This window comes from Folsomia candida, unplaced genomic scaffold (genome assembly GCF_002217175.1).
Source record: "Folsomia candida strain VU population unplaced genomic scaffold, ASM221717v1 Fcan01_Sc043, whole genome shotgun sequence".
Taxonomy (NCBI): Eukaryota; Metazoa; Arthropoda; class Collembola; order Entomobryomorpha; family Isotomidae; genus Folsomia; species Folsomia candida.
The window spans coordinates 802,876-818,665 of record NW_019091235.1 but is presented as its reverse complement, the minus strand read 5'-3'; the positions used below and the strand labels follow the sequence as shown (position 1 = coordinate 818,665).

General features: G+C 36.8%; 3 protein-coding genes across 6 annotated transcripts; 2 read left to right on the top strand and 1 right to left on the bottom strand.

Moving 5' to 3' along the window:
* The first annotated feature begins 1,258 nt into the window (after nt 1-1,258).
* Nucleotides 1,259-2,423, top strand: LOC118433147 (glycine receptor subunit alpha-1-like). The gene is made up of 5 exons (XM_035844800.1): nt 1,259-1,387; nt 1,470-1,521; nt 1,629-1,769; nt 1,841-1,908; nt 2,067-2,423. Exons 1-5 carry the CDS (start codon nt 1,259-1,261, stop codon nt 2,421-2,423), a joined length of 747 nt encoding a protein of 248 aa, XP_035700693.1.
* A 2,201-nt stretch (nt 2,424-4,624) lies between these two features.
* LOC118433141 lies at nt 4,625-9,667 on the top strand. Of its 2 annotated transcripts, XR_004833207.1 has the most exons (4): nt 4,625-5,160; nt 6,771-7,245; nt 7,862-8,246; nt 9,419-9,667. XR_004833207.1 is itself a non-coding variant. In XM_035844794.1 (2 exons), exons 1-2 carry the CDS (start codon nt 7,940-7,942, stop codon nt 9,628-9,630), a joined length of 519 nt encoding a protein of 172 aa, XP_035700687.1. In that variant the 5' UTR covers nt 7,667-7,939; the 3' UTR covers nt 9,631-9,667. The 2 variants fall into 2 exon arrangements, 1 of the variants encoding a protein (XP_035700687.1); XM_035844794.1 differs by lacking the exons at nt 4,625-5,160; nt 6,771-7,245 and having other exon boundaries at nt 7,667-8,246.
* Nucleotides 9,668-12,008: 2,341 nt separating this feature from the next.
* LOC110861633 (oxidoreductase HTATIP2) lies at nt 12,009-13,870 on the bottom strand. Of its 3 annotated transcripts, none has more exons than XM_035844857.1 (4): nt 13,825-13,870; nt 12,772-13,149; nt 12,580-12,694; nt 12,009-12,347 (listed from the first exon to the last, which is right to left on the bottom strand). In XM_035844857.1, exons 2-4 carry the CDS (start codon nt 13,126-13,128, stop codon nt 12,124-12,126), a joined length of 696 nt encoding a protein of 231 aa, XP_035700750.1. In that variant the 5' UTR covers nt 13,129-13,149; nt 13,825-13,870; the 3' UTR covers nt 12,009-12,123. The 3 variants fall into 3 exon arrangements, with proteins under 3 accessions (XP_035700750.1, XP_021966460.1, XP_021966459.1); XM_022110768.2 differs by lacking the exon at nt 13,825-13,870 and adding an exon at nt 13,676-13,802; XM_022110767.2 differs by lacking the exon at nt 13,825-13,870 and adding an exon at nt 13,233-13,787.
* Between the last annotated feature and the right edge of the window lie 1,920 nt (nt 13,871-15,790).

The following is a 15,790-nucleotide window of genomic DNA, read 5'->3' as shown; positions in this document are numbered from 1 at the left end:
CATGCACAAATTGTGTCACCTATGTATATAAAGGGTGTTGATTTAATTCGCCAACATCAATTTTTCGGCCCCCGCTCATGACAAAATTAGCTATAGTTATTGATCCCTTTAATATTTTTCTTCGAAATTTTTACCATAGTTGGAGGCATAATAAGTGCTAATCATAAGCATCACGACATTGGGACACATGTCTTAGAACGGGGAAATTCCAAATAAATAAAAATTTCGCCAAAAATTGGATGTTCCGGAAAAAGTTTGCGGCAATGCGTGAACAAAAATTTTTTAAAGAATCAAGGACGGCCTAAGCAACCCCAATTGGTCGGACCTACTTGGAAAATAATGAATTTGGTGAGATTTAAGCGATAACTCGAAGTTCTTGGACAAATGGTGCATGGGAGTTAAAAAATGAAAACCGGATTAACTTAAAATCGGTTGTAGATAATTCATTGCAGTGAAAACTAAGGTCGAATCTGCATAACCTTGTCACATAACTTACCGACTAACCAATAAAAATCATGTATCCACCAAACATATTGATGACCGAGTTGCATTTGCATGAACGCTTTGAAAAAGTGGATATTTGACAACGTAAAGAATTTCGTCGTCACATCCTTTACACTGATGAATCTCAAATTGTGTTGAATACAAAATTACACTAACATTGTAGAAGATATAGAACAGCAAAAAAATCTGATCAATCATTAATGAGGGCCCTGAAATTTAGGATGGACGTTGTGGTGGCTTAGGTGTTTTGTACGCGACTAATGTCAAGCAACACATAGCCTAGACCAAAAAGTTTAGGGCATAATTAAAGTTCACTGTAGAATGACCAATTACTAAAGTATCTCTCAAAAAAAGTTAGCCTTCGTCATACTATCAAGTTTGACAAACAAGCAATTTCATTGCAGTAAGAAATGTTGACGAATTTATTCAACACCCTTTACTTCCATCTTTCTCAAACCAAACACCGAGGCAGTTCATACAGTCGTTTGCTATTTTGTGAAATACGTAAATTTGCACACTTTTACATATTTATTGAAAAGTAGAGTACAGATTTTTGCAAGTTTAACCACATCAAGGAGGTTTTGTTTTGTTTTGCACAAGTTTGCTAAATTATTTTACAAAATTTTACCAAGTTACCAAAGGCGGCGTGAATTAATTTATTAAAAGTATGCATGATTTTTTTTCAAGGTGGATACTTGAATTACAAATGTCCAAAATTGTTATCTTTCCTAACCAATCACTATGTTGTTTATGTATGGAGAAATCCCTGATTTTTTCAGAGGTGGGCGAACTGGGTCAGAAATTTATTAACGTGTACGTCTTTCGGGACCATACGGTACAATACACCATCAACATTTATGCCACGATTGCGTGTGCTATAAACGTAAGGATTTATGTATTTACCCTTAAGTTCAACCAATTTCTTACATATGTAGAATGAATACATCAATTAATTTATCTCCCAGTACAAATACTTTCCCGTGGACTCCCAGCTCTGTCCGATGTACTTGGAAAGCCGTGAGTTATACATAGAAGCACATGTAGAGATTCTGATTCTAGTTCCTAAATAAAGTTGACTTTATCTATTTTGCATGTAAATTCGACTTATGACATGAAAAAAATAGTCACATTTGACCAGGAACAAGTTCAGTTCGAGTGGTCCAAGAAAGATGCTTTCACCATCAACGGGGGTCTTGCTATGCCCCAATTTCTCCCTAGAGTACCGCCAGGATATAGTGTTGCCTCCGTCCCGAGATACAATCAGGGTTAGCTTAAGACTTTAAGAAATGCATCTTAAATTGGTAACATTTTTAATTTGTAATTACTTTTTATGCAGCCAACAATTTTTCGCAGTGCATCGCCTACTTCCGCTTTGATCGATTATTTGGAAATCATATGATACAAGTAAGTATGTACATACCTTCGACGTTGTTTAGCACGGGTTCGAATCTTCGACGTTACTAATTTTTGCAAGCTTATTTTATACCCAATTATTTCACACTTCTTAATTTTCTTAAAATTCTTAATTAATATTCCCCACAAAAACTCACATTTTTTCTTAGACATTTGCCCCCTGTTCGCTCATCGTGTGCCTCTCCTGGTTCTCATTTTGGATGGAATTAAACGCCCTCTCGGCTCGAATGTCGCTCCTCATCACGGCCATTTTGATCTTAGTCACCCAATTTTCTGGACTTCGCATCGACCACCCGCCAGTGGACTATATCAAGGCTGTCGACATCTTCATGGCTGTTTGCATGGTGTTTGTCTTTGCCGCCTTGTGTGAATACGTCCTGGCCAAAGTCATCAACCGCATGATCCTAGATGCCAACTATAAGTTTCAAGAAGAACAAATGCAAGAAGTGGCGAGATCAAAAGTCATTAACGAAGCAACGATTCAAAATGCGGGGAAGGTGAGCTAACGACCAAAGAATTAGGTGCCAAGGTGCCACGTGGGTTCGAAATCAGGAGTTCGAATCTTGGTCACATTTAATTTTTATTTTGTACATTAAATTAAATCCCGCATATTTTTAGGTCTGTAATCAAAATCTTCCCGCAACAATATCTACAACGGGGAGAGTGAGACTCCCATTGAAATGGATTGATCCTACTACGCAGGAACCCGTACTTTTGTGGAAACGGTTGGACAATATTTCAAAGTGGGGTTTTCCCACGGCATTTTTCATTTTTTGCGCCATTTATTGGACCATCCTCTTCATTCATAGGACCCTTGAGCAAGACCCTGCGACACGAACATCACTACCAGCTGGGATAAATTTTAGTATGGTTTAGACCATGGATGACTTTTTAGTTTGTGCTGTCGTGGAATAGCCTTGTGGTTGTTAGTATGCTTCACCATGACATATTTCCTTAACGTTAGTTATTTAAATGCAAAATAGGTATTTAGGTTATTTTGCTTTGAAAACGGGTACAAAATCAAATAAAATATTGTGAGCCTTACTGTCATTCCCCTGAAAGTCTTTTTGTTCAGAAAAATTGTAGAAAACCGAACAAGATATCAAAACTTTTGCCTGGAGTTGAGTTATCGGTAAAATATAAAGCTACTAACAAGGAAACATACCGAGGTGTCCAACGAGTTAAGGGTCGACACCTATACCAAAATGACTACAGTAGATGACTTATTAAACAAACTGAAGGAATTTCCGTGTAAAATTCACTTTTCGTCAAGTTGTGACGATATTTGTGACGAGCGCATGACCATCCGGTTGCCAGCGGGAGAGGTCAGCCGCTGAACGATCAGATCGAACACAGAGAAGCGTCGTCGTCTTCACGTCGTCTTCAGAGATTTCAAATTCTTTCAAATTTTGAAAACCACTTGAAATTTTGAAAAAAATTTGAAATTTCTTCAAAATTTCAAAAATTTCTTCAAAATTTCAAAATTTTCTCAAATTTTCTCAAATTTTCTAAAAATTTCTAAATTTTCTCAAAATTTCTAAAAATTTCTAAATTTTCTCAAAATTTTTTCAAAATTTCAAAATTTTCTCAAATTTTCTCAAATTTTCTAAAAATTTCTAAATTTTCTCAAAATTTTTCAAAATTTCAAGATGTTTTCAAAATTTGAAAGAATTTGAAATCTCTGAAGAAGAAGACGCTTCTCTGTGGTTGACCTGATCGTTCAGCGGCCGACCTCTCCCTCTCTGGCAACCCGATCGTCATGCGCTCGTCACAAATATCGTCACAACTTGACGAAAAGTGAATTTTACACGGAAATTTCTTCAGTTTGTTTAATAAGTCACGTGTTGTGGTCATTTTGGTATAGGTGTCGACCCTTAACTCGTTGGACACCTCGGTATGTTCCCTTGTAAGAGAAATATCTTTGTGTTGGTCGAAAAATAAAATTATATCATTAATCTCGACCTTTTTGACCTTATGAGAATCAGGAACGGATTCATTCTACTCTACAATCTTTCTCGGCTACTATTATCCTGCAAATTTCCCACCAAGATCTTATTTAGTTTTATTTCTCAAAATGGAAACGAGTTTTCTTGCACTTTTGATTTGGCCTTTATCAGTTCATAAAATTGATAAAGGTTCAATCCTCCTAAAGTGGCCAAGGAAAAAATTCGTGAAATTGAAACATTGCATACGTATGTTCGAGAAATAATTATTAGTGATCAATATATTTATGTATTGAGCGACCCCATGATAAATTTATGATTTGCTTATATGTACATATAAGCTTGCTAGCACAGCTCCGGAGTATTTGCTGCCAAACTATGCGACAATATTTCATTGTGAAACTGATCAGGATCAGCATCAAATGCTGGACAGCATTTGGAACATAAATATGCATATGTATGTATGTATGTATGTACATATGTAGCTAAATAATATGCAGATGTTACCCAATTTGTCACATTATCTCATACATATTATATACATACATGAATACTCAAGCTGGAATGCATTTATGTAACTTGAGGTTGATGAGTAAACACTTATATAATTTAGGAATGATATCACCTCATCAAACTTTTCATATGTCTAATAAACATGTAATCACCTGGTGATCGATAAGGAGAGTTATGTAGTATTAAATTACGACTTGACATTGAATTCCGATCAGTAAAAAACTTTTCACTTTTCTCCAGCATAGTATTAATTTGCTAACATTTCTTTAACAAAAGTTTTACTCCTACCTTGTAAAATTATGAAACACAAGAGTCAAGCTGTATCACTGGTGCTCATATCCCTCCTCTTTTCTCAAAGTTATTGCTACATAAAAATACTTCGAGACAAAAACCATCGTAACGGGAAGGCTGGCTTGGTGCATGTCATCAAGGATGGAATAGAGGAAGTGATAACCCCGAAAAATTCGAAAATAGATAAGGGTTATTTGTACAAAGTTATCCAGAAGGATTTCGTTTGTTCCGATAATCTTGAGCCACCGCCTAATTCACGAGATAGATGGGTCCTTATTTCGTCCAATTTTCGGTGTGAAGTGGATAGAATGGTCGTCAATGCGGAGAGAATGGGTTACCATGGAATTATTATTTATCCGATTGAACCAAGTGCCAATAAAGTCTTGAAACTTTCTCCAAAAGTGAAGTCACAGACGGGGATATGTGTATACATTTTGAGTGAGCGGCAAGCTCAAAAGCTTAAGCGGTATACATATCCGTTCTTTAATGGGGAAAGGTAAGTCGTGCGTATTGTGGAGACCTAAATTTGAGGTGATATGAAGTGTTTGTTTCGTGCGGGCTTGTCACATTTCTTGTACTGCAAAGCAAAAACCTACAGTGTGCAGTGTTTATATAGCCCGAGTCAGGGACAGAGTCCACTTCTAAATGTTTGTCAGGTGACCGGTACCAACTACTAATAGTTGGTACCGGTCATTATGGGAAAATTTTTGACGATTGCGAATTATTCTTAATCGTCGCTGCAAAATTGCAGCTTCTTTAACCAATTCCAAAAACCCTACTGGGTCCTCCTGGCAAAAAAATCTGAAATTTACTTCACATTTATTAAGCTGATCTAACCCTGCAGGATCAGGCCAACTTTTAGTCGTCTACGCCCGTTTTCTAAACCAGTGGGGGTGACCAGTGTGTGCAAAAAGTCAGCCTTTTTGCTATTTGTTCATGCCTTTTTGCCTTTTTGCGTTCCTTTTCAGCTTAATTTCAGCTCAATTAAATGATTTTCAAAAATCGGTATGGGTCACCCTCTCGAGTCCCTCCAGATAAAAAAATTGACCAATTTCATTTCAGGTTCTTGCTTAAACCCTATACGCAACCTGTCTACCAAATTTCAACTCGATATGACGATTTTGACAAATCAGTATGGGTCATACCCTCGGGTCTTTCAAAATTAAATTTTTTCCAACTTGAATTCATACTCTTTCATTAAACACCATTAGCAACCTCAGTGCCAAATTTCTGCCTTCTATGACGATTTTGAAATTTTGGTGCATAATACCCCATCCACCTATATGACCCCCACTGGTCAACCACTTGACCGATTTCGCCCATCTTCGAACTTAACTCCTCATTTGCCCCATACTACATGTGTACCAAATTTCAAGTCGATAGGATGAGTTTAACGAGAGTTATCGTAAGACGGACGGACGGACGGACATGATGGTTCCATAAGCCCTGACTCGGGCTACAAATTGTATTTTTTGCGGGTAAAAAAATTCGAAAAAGTGCATAGTTAAAAGGTAAAAGTTAATAATATGGAAATTGCAATTATTTTGCAAAATTCAACTTATTGGAAACCAAGGGTCAGGTGTAGCAGCCAAATTCTGGTGTAAAATTATTTATAAAATTATTTCCAGTAGTGTGTGACCAAATTTTTACGATTTTGACAAAAAAAACTCAAAATTAGCCAAAAATTCGCACATGTCGGCTCGTATGGCAAAAACTGACCATATACTAACTGACTCAATATTATTTCAGATTCATTTTGTACACAAAATTACGGAAATTTTAAGCCATCCAACTCGAAAATCGTTCGAACGCGAAAAAAACTTTCATTGTATATATCTATCTTAACCAAAGTGGTAAAATTTAAAATACTGGCTAAAAGTGTACTAGTAGAAATAGCAATTGAATCGTAGATTTCTCTACACGATAACCTTGTGTCCATAATTGTGCTCAGAGGGGGATATATGGCACAGCTCAAACAAAACTTTAATCTGGTATATTCTAGTGAACTAATCACTGTTTATATACTAGAGACCAAAATGTCGTATATGCACATACATAGTATTTTAAACGTATTTGTACCGATACAAAATTCTGTCTTGCTTCTAGTTTCATGATCCGATTTGCCGAAAGATCAACCACACCTGCGACACCGCCCCCACCACCGAGACCGACAATTATTATACCGCTATATACCCCTTGGACGTCTACATTTACAAAAGATGAATATGCAACTCACAAATTTTTCGCCGCCCTGGTAGTAGGTGGTTTAGGTTATTTTCTCAAGCCTTAACGAGGGAATACTTTTCGCTTGGTCGCACCTCCATTTTGACGAAATTGTATCGCGGTGTTCCGATACTCGACGGACGTGACGATGGAAAAGTGCCGTCACGTTTAAATGAACATGTGGGTCATGCTCTATACCTAAAACTTGAATGGTTCTTAGTTCACTCGTTTATGCACACCGGTGTCGCAATTTGCGGGTTACATTTGTCCATTGTAAAATACTCTAAACTACGACTGGGAAGCAGGAGATGACACAATTGGAGTGGACGATGTAATTTCCTGTGATGCAATAGAAATTGTAAGATATTGTGCAAGTAAAACTATTAAGTCCTAGAGTTAAATGTTTCAAGTATATTTCATTAAAATTCAAGGTTCCCAGAACATGGAAATACAGTATTTTGAATTGGTTTCAACCAGAAATAACGACGCCAAAATTTGAATGGCGTTATAGCGTTTTATCTGGTGTCATTAGTTTTGTTTAACATTTACCCCAGCAGATAGCTTGTATAGTTCCCACGATATGTGTCCAGATATTACGGTTGCAATATGCATCAACTCGAGTAGGAATTATGGATTTAGAAAATATCAGTACAAATATTTTGAAAATGAACTTCATTGCCAAAATATCCATATACATATCTATAAAAATATGTATGTCCAGTTGTGTATGTATGAACGTCAACCACAATTGAAATTTCCAATTGCGACTATACCTCAGATTAGTAAGTCAGGTTACAAATTACAATTTTTAGTGCCTCAGTCAAGGTAGAATTCAACAACTCGAATTAAAACTCAAATAAAACACCCCTACCCGTAGGCATTATTTATTTGGTGCATATTAAAAATATTCAAAATGCTAACAAAATTAGATAAGTTAACTGTGTCGTGCACTAACTGCCACATTTATTTTCCAGCTTAAGACGTTTGACAAATACGGGGATACCCCTGTACGCTTCGAGAAACTTATTACAACTATAGGATACATCAAAGACATGCCTCCAGCCTCTAAGAAGAACCTACAATCTCTTAAGGCCACTGTAGCAAAACATGACATAATCAATTACCGTCGTTTAGAGTTGGAGCTCATCAAAAAAGCCTTTATCACATCTGGGGTAACGGATTTTCTTAACGACAGGCCACATCTGTGGTCCAGCGCGTTTCCAAGATTGAGCCAGATGAGGTACACAGCCGTAATGGTGACGAGGAAGCTTAAATTTTTCACGAGCCAAACGAATGTTTGCATGGACGCAATAGCAAGAATAACTTGTTTATTTTATGATTTTCTCTGCAACGTTGGAGGTAAACGAAATAATTGTATCTACATCTAGTAATTTTAGACACATAGTTCCCGACATTGTGCGCGACCAAGTAATTATCCCGCTTTAAATCACAAGATTTTATGTATACTAATGATGGGCTCTTAACTCTGGGACGGATCGATTCGCTGGGAGCGCTGGTTGGGGTGTTTAGCTCCCTCCAAACTGCATAATTATTTGAAATTTTAAAATTTCGTCCTACACACTAATCCTGAGATGTTTTCATATGTACATGTTCACCAACTTATAGGGCATCAGACCATTCAATCAGTTCCCGTCCCATCCACTGAAAATTTTTCAGAAAAAATTAAAAACTGGTCGAAAACATAAAGAGAAAAGTGAGATTTCATGGGAATAATATATACATATAAAATAATTTAAAACAGAAGACTTTTGTTAAATCGATCTCACTTTTCTCCATATCTGCAACCCCAAACCCCAGGGTGTGGGTTAAGTACATATGATGCTTAATTAAGTAGTTGGATAACTGTTGGGTTCTGCCATGTACAAAAAAAAAAAAATATAGACAATTCTTTATTGCACAACCAGCCATACCCCCATGGGGAAGGGTCTTAGTTTAAAACTTTCTAAACTTCCCCGACCCCTGGTAAGCATATCTACGAAAACGAAATTTGAATAATGTTATTTTCAAAAAAATTTATGATTTTTTTAAAATCGCATGTTTATATGTAAAACCCCAGGTTTACTATCAGTTTTTATTTTTTTCTGAAACCATTTTCAGCGACGGTAACTGATTATATGGTATGAGGCCCCAGAGGTTGGTGAAACGTATGAAAACATTTAAGTGTCTAGGATGAAATTTTAAAATTTCACATAACTGTGCAGTTTGGAGTGAGTTTAACACCCGAATTAGCGCTCCAGCAAATTAATCCCTCCATCAGAGCCAAGCATCAGTAAGTCCGACTTTGGAAGGTTCTCAATTTGTTTCCGATTGTGTATTCTCCGGGAAGAATTTATAAATAATTTCTGGCTATCTTATCCCAAGTTTCTTCATATTTTAAGTATTTTAAGAATACTTTCAGTAAGACAGAAACTAAAATTAAATTTGGTCAAGTACGACTGAGCAGTAAGAATATGTCTGTTATAGAAAAATTGAAATTAATACTGCCAGTCAATTCCCTTAATGATTTCTAGATGATCAATTGACCAAGTTCATTCGTGCAGTCACCGCATGGCCATTTCTTCCCGAGGAGGACATCAAAGTTATAATAACCGCTGGTGGAGGATTCACGGTGCACACGTGTTCCTTGGAAATCCATGTCCCGGAAACCTTGAGTAATGACAACATTTTGTGTTACTTGAGGATTCTAGTGGAATTTTGTGAGGAGGGGTTCGGAGCTGCATAGGAGTAAAATGAAAATAAATATTTTGTCGTACTCATTCAGAAAAGACCGATGTGCAATCGATGCTGTCATTTCATTGTTATGGTGGCATATTTTCCATACTCTTCATCAGAAATAACAATTCGAAATTTGCTAGCATAGATCAATGGGACAAATACTGTGCATATCAAATCAGGCTCCTACATATAACGTCAGCCAAGCAGAAGATTTTTATGTAGGGCTTTCAACGGAAGGAAGGTATACGAAGATTCTGACGAATTGTATATAATATTATAAGGCCACACGAGCCCAGACTCTTGGCATCCACCACTCTATCGCAGTACGCACGCGTTCCACAGGAGATTGACCACAGACATATCCTGACGACAGAATTTTTTATCAATATCCGGTCTATCAATTTGGTGCCTTGGGTCAGAAATATTTTTTCAATATGGTTTCGGGCGGACAATTGCATGTGTATTTCAATAAAAAATATTACAACTTTCTAAAAAAAATGTTTTCCTGCTTAATTTACCTGGAAGTCTTATAACAGAACTTTAGCGGGCACTAGGTATAGAAATTCATAGTAAGTACAATTTCTCATAAAAATGAAGTTTTGAAGTAAATTAAAGATTCCGAGATTCCATTAAGTTCAAAATTTGGCAGAAATATAAATTTCGGTGTATTTTACACATAAATAATATGTACACCCATATTTACGCATACCCTCTGAGTAATTTTGTAATTTTCGGAATACTTGAACTCTGAGATACACTACTTTAATCGTGATGATAAAGCTAATATTCACACATTTGCAAGTAGGTACATACATATGTACATTACATAAATATATGTTGTGAATATGCGACAATATTAAACCAAACTCTTGCCGTATTTCAGGTGGGGTTATAGAGTTTATTACGATATTACGTATGATAAAACACGATCGAAAAAATTTTACAGATTTACAACATTTTTCTTAGTGAGGCAAATACTTAGCAACAAAAAAATTCACTAACAAGGAAACATACCGAGGTGTCCAACGAGTTAAGGGTCGACACCTATACCAAACTGACCACAACACATGACTTATTAAACAAACTGAAGGAATTTCCTTGTAAAATTCACTTTTCGTCACGTTGTGACGATATTTGTGACGAGCGCACGACCATGGGGTTGCCAGCGGGAGAGGTCGGCCGCTGTATGATCAGGTCGAACACAAAGAAGCGTCGTCGTCTTCACATCTTCAGAGATTTCAAATTCTTTCGAATTTTGAAAACATCTTGAAATTTTGAAAAAAAAATCAAAATTTCTTCAAAATTTCAAAAATTTCTCAAAATTTCAAAATTTTCTAAAAATTTAAATATTTTCCCAAAATTTCAAAAATTTCTCAAAATTTCAAAATTTTCTAAGAATTTAAATATTTTCTGAAAATTTCAACGTTTTCTCAAAATTTTAATATTTTCTCAAAATTCCAAAATTTCAAGATATTTTCAAAATTTGAAAGAATTTGAAATCTCTGAAGACGACGTGAAGACGACGACGCTTCTCTGTGGTCGACCTGGTCATTCAGCGGCCGACCTCTCCCGCTGGCAACCCCATGGTCGTGCGCTGCGCTCGTCACAAATATCGTCACAAGTTGACAAAAAGTGAATTTTACACGGAAATTCCTTCAGTTTGTTTAATAAGTCACGTGTTGTGGTCAGTTTGGTATAGGTGTCGACCCTTAACTCGTTGGATACCTCGGTATGTTCCCTTGTAAGTATGCATTTACCCCACCCAAAAAAAGTGACTTTGCAGGATATCTCAGTCATTTCCCAACCGATTTTAATGAAATTTTGCACAGATCATTGTTAAGCAATTTAAAGACGATTATCGAATCCCCTTTTTGAATTTTTAATTTTTAGCCCAGTTATGGGCAAAAATGTCCCCTTAGAAACACATTTTCATTTATTGTTGATCACTGGATCATCTAAAACAAGATTCAAACCCCACGTCTTGTAGAGTATTTTGTTCCGTAAATTTTAAGCTACATATGATCAAAATCGGTTAGGAAATCGTGACGTTATTCAATATATTTGCAGCAATATAACATTAATGTCGTTGACAACAAATGCTATGTTCACGCTAATTTTTAGGAATGCGTGTTTATCATGTAAATACTCAATTACAAGTATTAAATAAACAAGGTCCCAAAAAGTTGGAAATCTTAGTGAGGCAGTGCCTAATAAATAAAATTAGATTGCAAAATTTTTGCATCACCGCTCTTGGTACTTCGATATTTCGTCTTATTGGGAGCGGTGATATAAAAAATTTTTAATCTAATTTTATTTATTAGGCACTGCCTCACTAAGATTTCCAACTTTTTGGGACCTTGTTTATAAAGAAAGTACTTATTTGCATTTGATAGTGTCAAATTTTGTGTAATAATATATGAAATATATATGCACATATGTACATTGGTGTTAATATATTTGGATCAAAGTCAGCTAAATACACAACAAAGGACAGTTTTCTTCAATTCTCCGGTCTCTTCAAGTCCTTCCCGATCTTATTGATGGCACAATTTTCCAGAATTTTCATCTCATTACCCTCCCCTTCCATCTCTTTAATAGAATTCCCCACCATCACCTCGCCCAAGAGTTCGGCTTCAACGGACATCAAATGGAATGGGTCAACTGCTCGGAGCACCGTGGTCGTCTTGGGTCCCATAGAACTTGACTTGTCGGCCAAAATTCCCCCTGGTTGATGAATAAATAAATTATGCACTTACATACATATTGTGTACCCATTAGTTTATTCTACATCTAGACTGGGGATCGATTTGGGGAGGGGGGGGGTAGGGGGCATGGCATCCTATCTTTCCCATATGTAAATTATTACATAGGTCACACCTGTGTATGGGTCAAAATTCCCCGAAAATCGATCACATGCTTTATGTACGGCCCCTAACCGTAAAAAATTACTTATTACCTGGTCGATAAATTATCACTCGACGAAACCCCATTTTTCCAATTGTTTCTTCAACTTCCGCTTTTACCCTGCCAAACAAAAAGAGTGAATTTTTGCTCGAGCCTCCCCCCGTTACCTAAAAATTAATAATACAGAAATTCTGTAAAAATTAACTAATAGTAAATAATTAAAGATCAATCCAAAATAAAATACCCAATGAATATCCGGGATTGAGGCCTCTTTCATCAGAGTGGCAATAGCCAGGGCATTGGTCAACTCGATTTTGCGATACGTTTCCTCATCTACTTTGTTCTGAGAAACGCCAATGGCGTAAAAAGCTGTTGAAAATCCGGCAAAAAGTGCACCTTGGGACGAAATATTTTCAAAATCCATCGTTGTCTGGGTAAATTTTGCATAGTTTTCGGTCTCAGGAAGTTCGATACGGCTGCGGCCGAGCAGGGTGACTTTCTCGTAGAGGGGGCAATTTGCCAAGGCTTTGACAATGCCGGAACCCACGGTACCAGATCCACCCAATACGATGGCAGTTTTTAGTGGGGATGATAACGCCATGTCGCTTGGATGAGATAAGGTCTATGTACATAAATACACCATTGTAACGTTAGAATTAGCTCATCCCGTAATAATGATTTGGATATGTATATGTAAACTTGTACCAAAAGTGCAGAACAATCTGACACACTAGATCCATCATTTGTATACAATTTTGCACCAATAGTGCAGAAATAAGCGAATATAATACTCCCTAATATTTTACTGTACGTTTGCAAGGAAGTGAGATACATAATTTTGAATAATTTAGGTCTAAATACACATGGTATAATTTTTTCAACTATGCTGCACCATCGGTGCGTTTTGAATGAATTTTTTGGGACTATTTTGTGTTACCGATAGCAACCCTGCTATTAATTTATTAAAAAATGGAGCTGGTCGTTTTTTATCAAAAAAGTCGTTAACAGACAGAGTCTGTGTGTCCCCTCTGTGGCTCTGTGTGTTCTGTCTGACAGACGGACAAGAAGAATTTAGCTAATGAGTAACAAAACTACAAAACAACGGGTTCATTTATGTAGTAAAAATTGCTGCTAATTTGAAATATTACCTATGATATTATTATTTGAAATATTTTATTCCGTGCTTGAAAAATACGTGAAAGTATGTGTTAATCCTGAATCTGTCTGACGATGCAATCACATATGTATGGCTTGTATGGTATAGCGTATGTATATTTGACTTGGATTGATAACTTACATATCTGCACGATGAGTTTGCAATACAGTGTCGGACAGATGTCTACGTCCACATAGTCGCGTCAATTTCATTTTCAAATTGTCACTGAACTACTGAACCAATTTTCATCATTGATATATCAAATTCTCACAAATTTAACGTAATTTCATAAAACATATGAGTTATTTCTGAAAATTCTGGGAAAACTGAGAATCATAGTGCAGAGCGAGAGAGGATGAAATTTGAGCGGACAAAAGTCTACGTCCACTTCACTTTAATTGTCAACAACAAAAATCTCTCCAATTTATAAAATCAGGTAACTTAATAAATCTATCAATAACATATGCCGCATTAATTTTTAAATAATTTTCTTCCAGAAAAATATGATGGCGTCGACACGCAAGGAAATTCCTATCGCTATTCCAGATCTTGTCATTCAGGACTGGAAGGGTGGACAAAAAGGGGGCTGTCGCAGAGACAAATATGGACCAAGTATAAATTAGCAAGGACAACCATCCAGACAATCATTAAGAACTTTAAAGCTAATGGTTCAGTCCAAAACAAGGTCAGAAGTGGTCGAAAACCCATTTTGGCTCACCGAGAAGTACGCCACGTGCTCAACAAAGTCAACGTTACACCCTCACTTAGTGCTCCAAAGCTATCTACCGAGATCAAGGAGATGTTCGACAAACAAGTTAGTCCTAGGACCATCCAAAGAACACTGAACAAGGGAAATTTGAAATCCCACAGAGCAGTCCGGAAGCCTCTTATTGTACCGAGGAATGCAACCAAACGAGTGAAGTTTGCCAGAGACCACATTTCCAAGCCACAAACATTCTGGGACATATTTTATGGACTGACGAGTCAAAGTTCAATGTCTGTGGGTCAGATGGGCGTCGTAGAGTGTGGAGGTATCCAAAAAATCTCAACCCCACAGTTAAGCACGGCGGCGGGTCGGTAATGGTGTGGGGATGCATGGCTTCAAGTGGGGCAGGAAAAATGGAATTTGTTGACGGAATTATGGACCAATACAGGTACCAGGGAATACTTGACCGTAATATCCAGGAATCTGTTCGAAAACTTGGACTTGGACGACGATTTGTCTTCCAACAAGACAACGATCCGAAACACTCTGCCACGTACACCATGGAATACTTCAAGAAAAAAAAATTTCGAAGCTAGAATGGCCTCCCCAATCTCCAGACTTGAATCCCATTGAGCATCTGTGGGACCACATTGAAAGAGAAATAAGAAAACAATCTTTTTCAGGAATTCCGGCCCTTAAATCCAGAATTCGTGAAGTTTGGGAAACCATTTCTGAAGATGTGACCAAGAATTTGGTAAACTCTATGACTCGACGCCTTGAAGCCGTCCTTAAAGCGAACGGAGGCCCAACCAAATATTAAAAATTAATTGTTATAACATTCCTTATAAATTACAGTTTTTTTTGTATGTTTTCTCTTACTGGACGTTGACTTTTGTCCATCCAATTGTTTTCATTTTGAATTAAAATACATCTCTGGCCTAAAATAAATTTTTTAGCGGAAAACTAATAATGTGCTATGAAATTACGTTAAATTTGTGAGAATTTGATATATCAATGATGAAAATTGGTTCAGTAGTTCAGTGACAATTTGAAAATGAAATTGACGCGACTATGTGGACGTAGACATCTGTCCGACACTGTAAATGCAAAGCGCCTCTGCGAAAAACTGTCGATTCACTTTTGCACTAAACCGCATATGTCCTTGAATTGGTAAACATTACACTGCAAAAATTGTAATAATGAAATGACGAGGAGTTGTGTAGCATGTGTTGAATGAATGTAAGCCCAGAGCAAGTTTTTTTTATAATATCGGTTGGAGATAGTACTAAACACGGGAGTGTATGCATCTACACATAATATACATACGTATGTGAACCAGAAAATTCGGAGCGTAACTTCATCCTTATAGACAGGTTCTCTTTTATTCTGGGAAATGTTTCG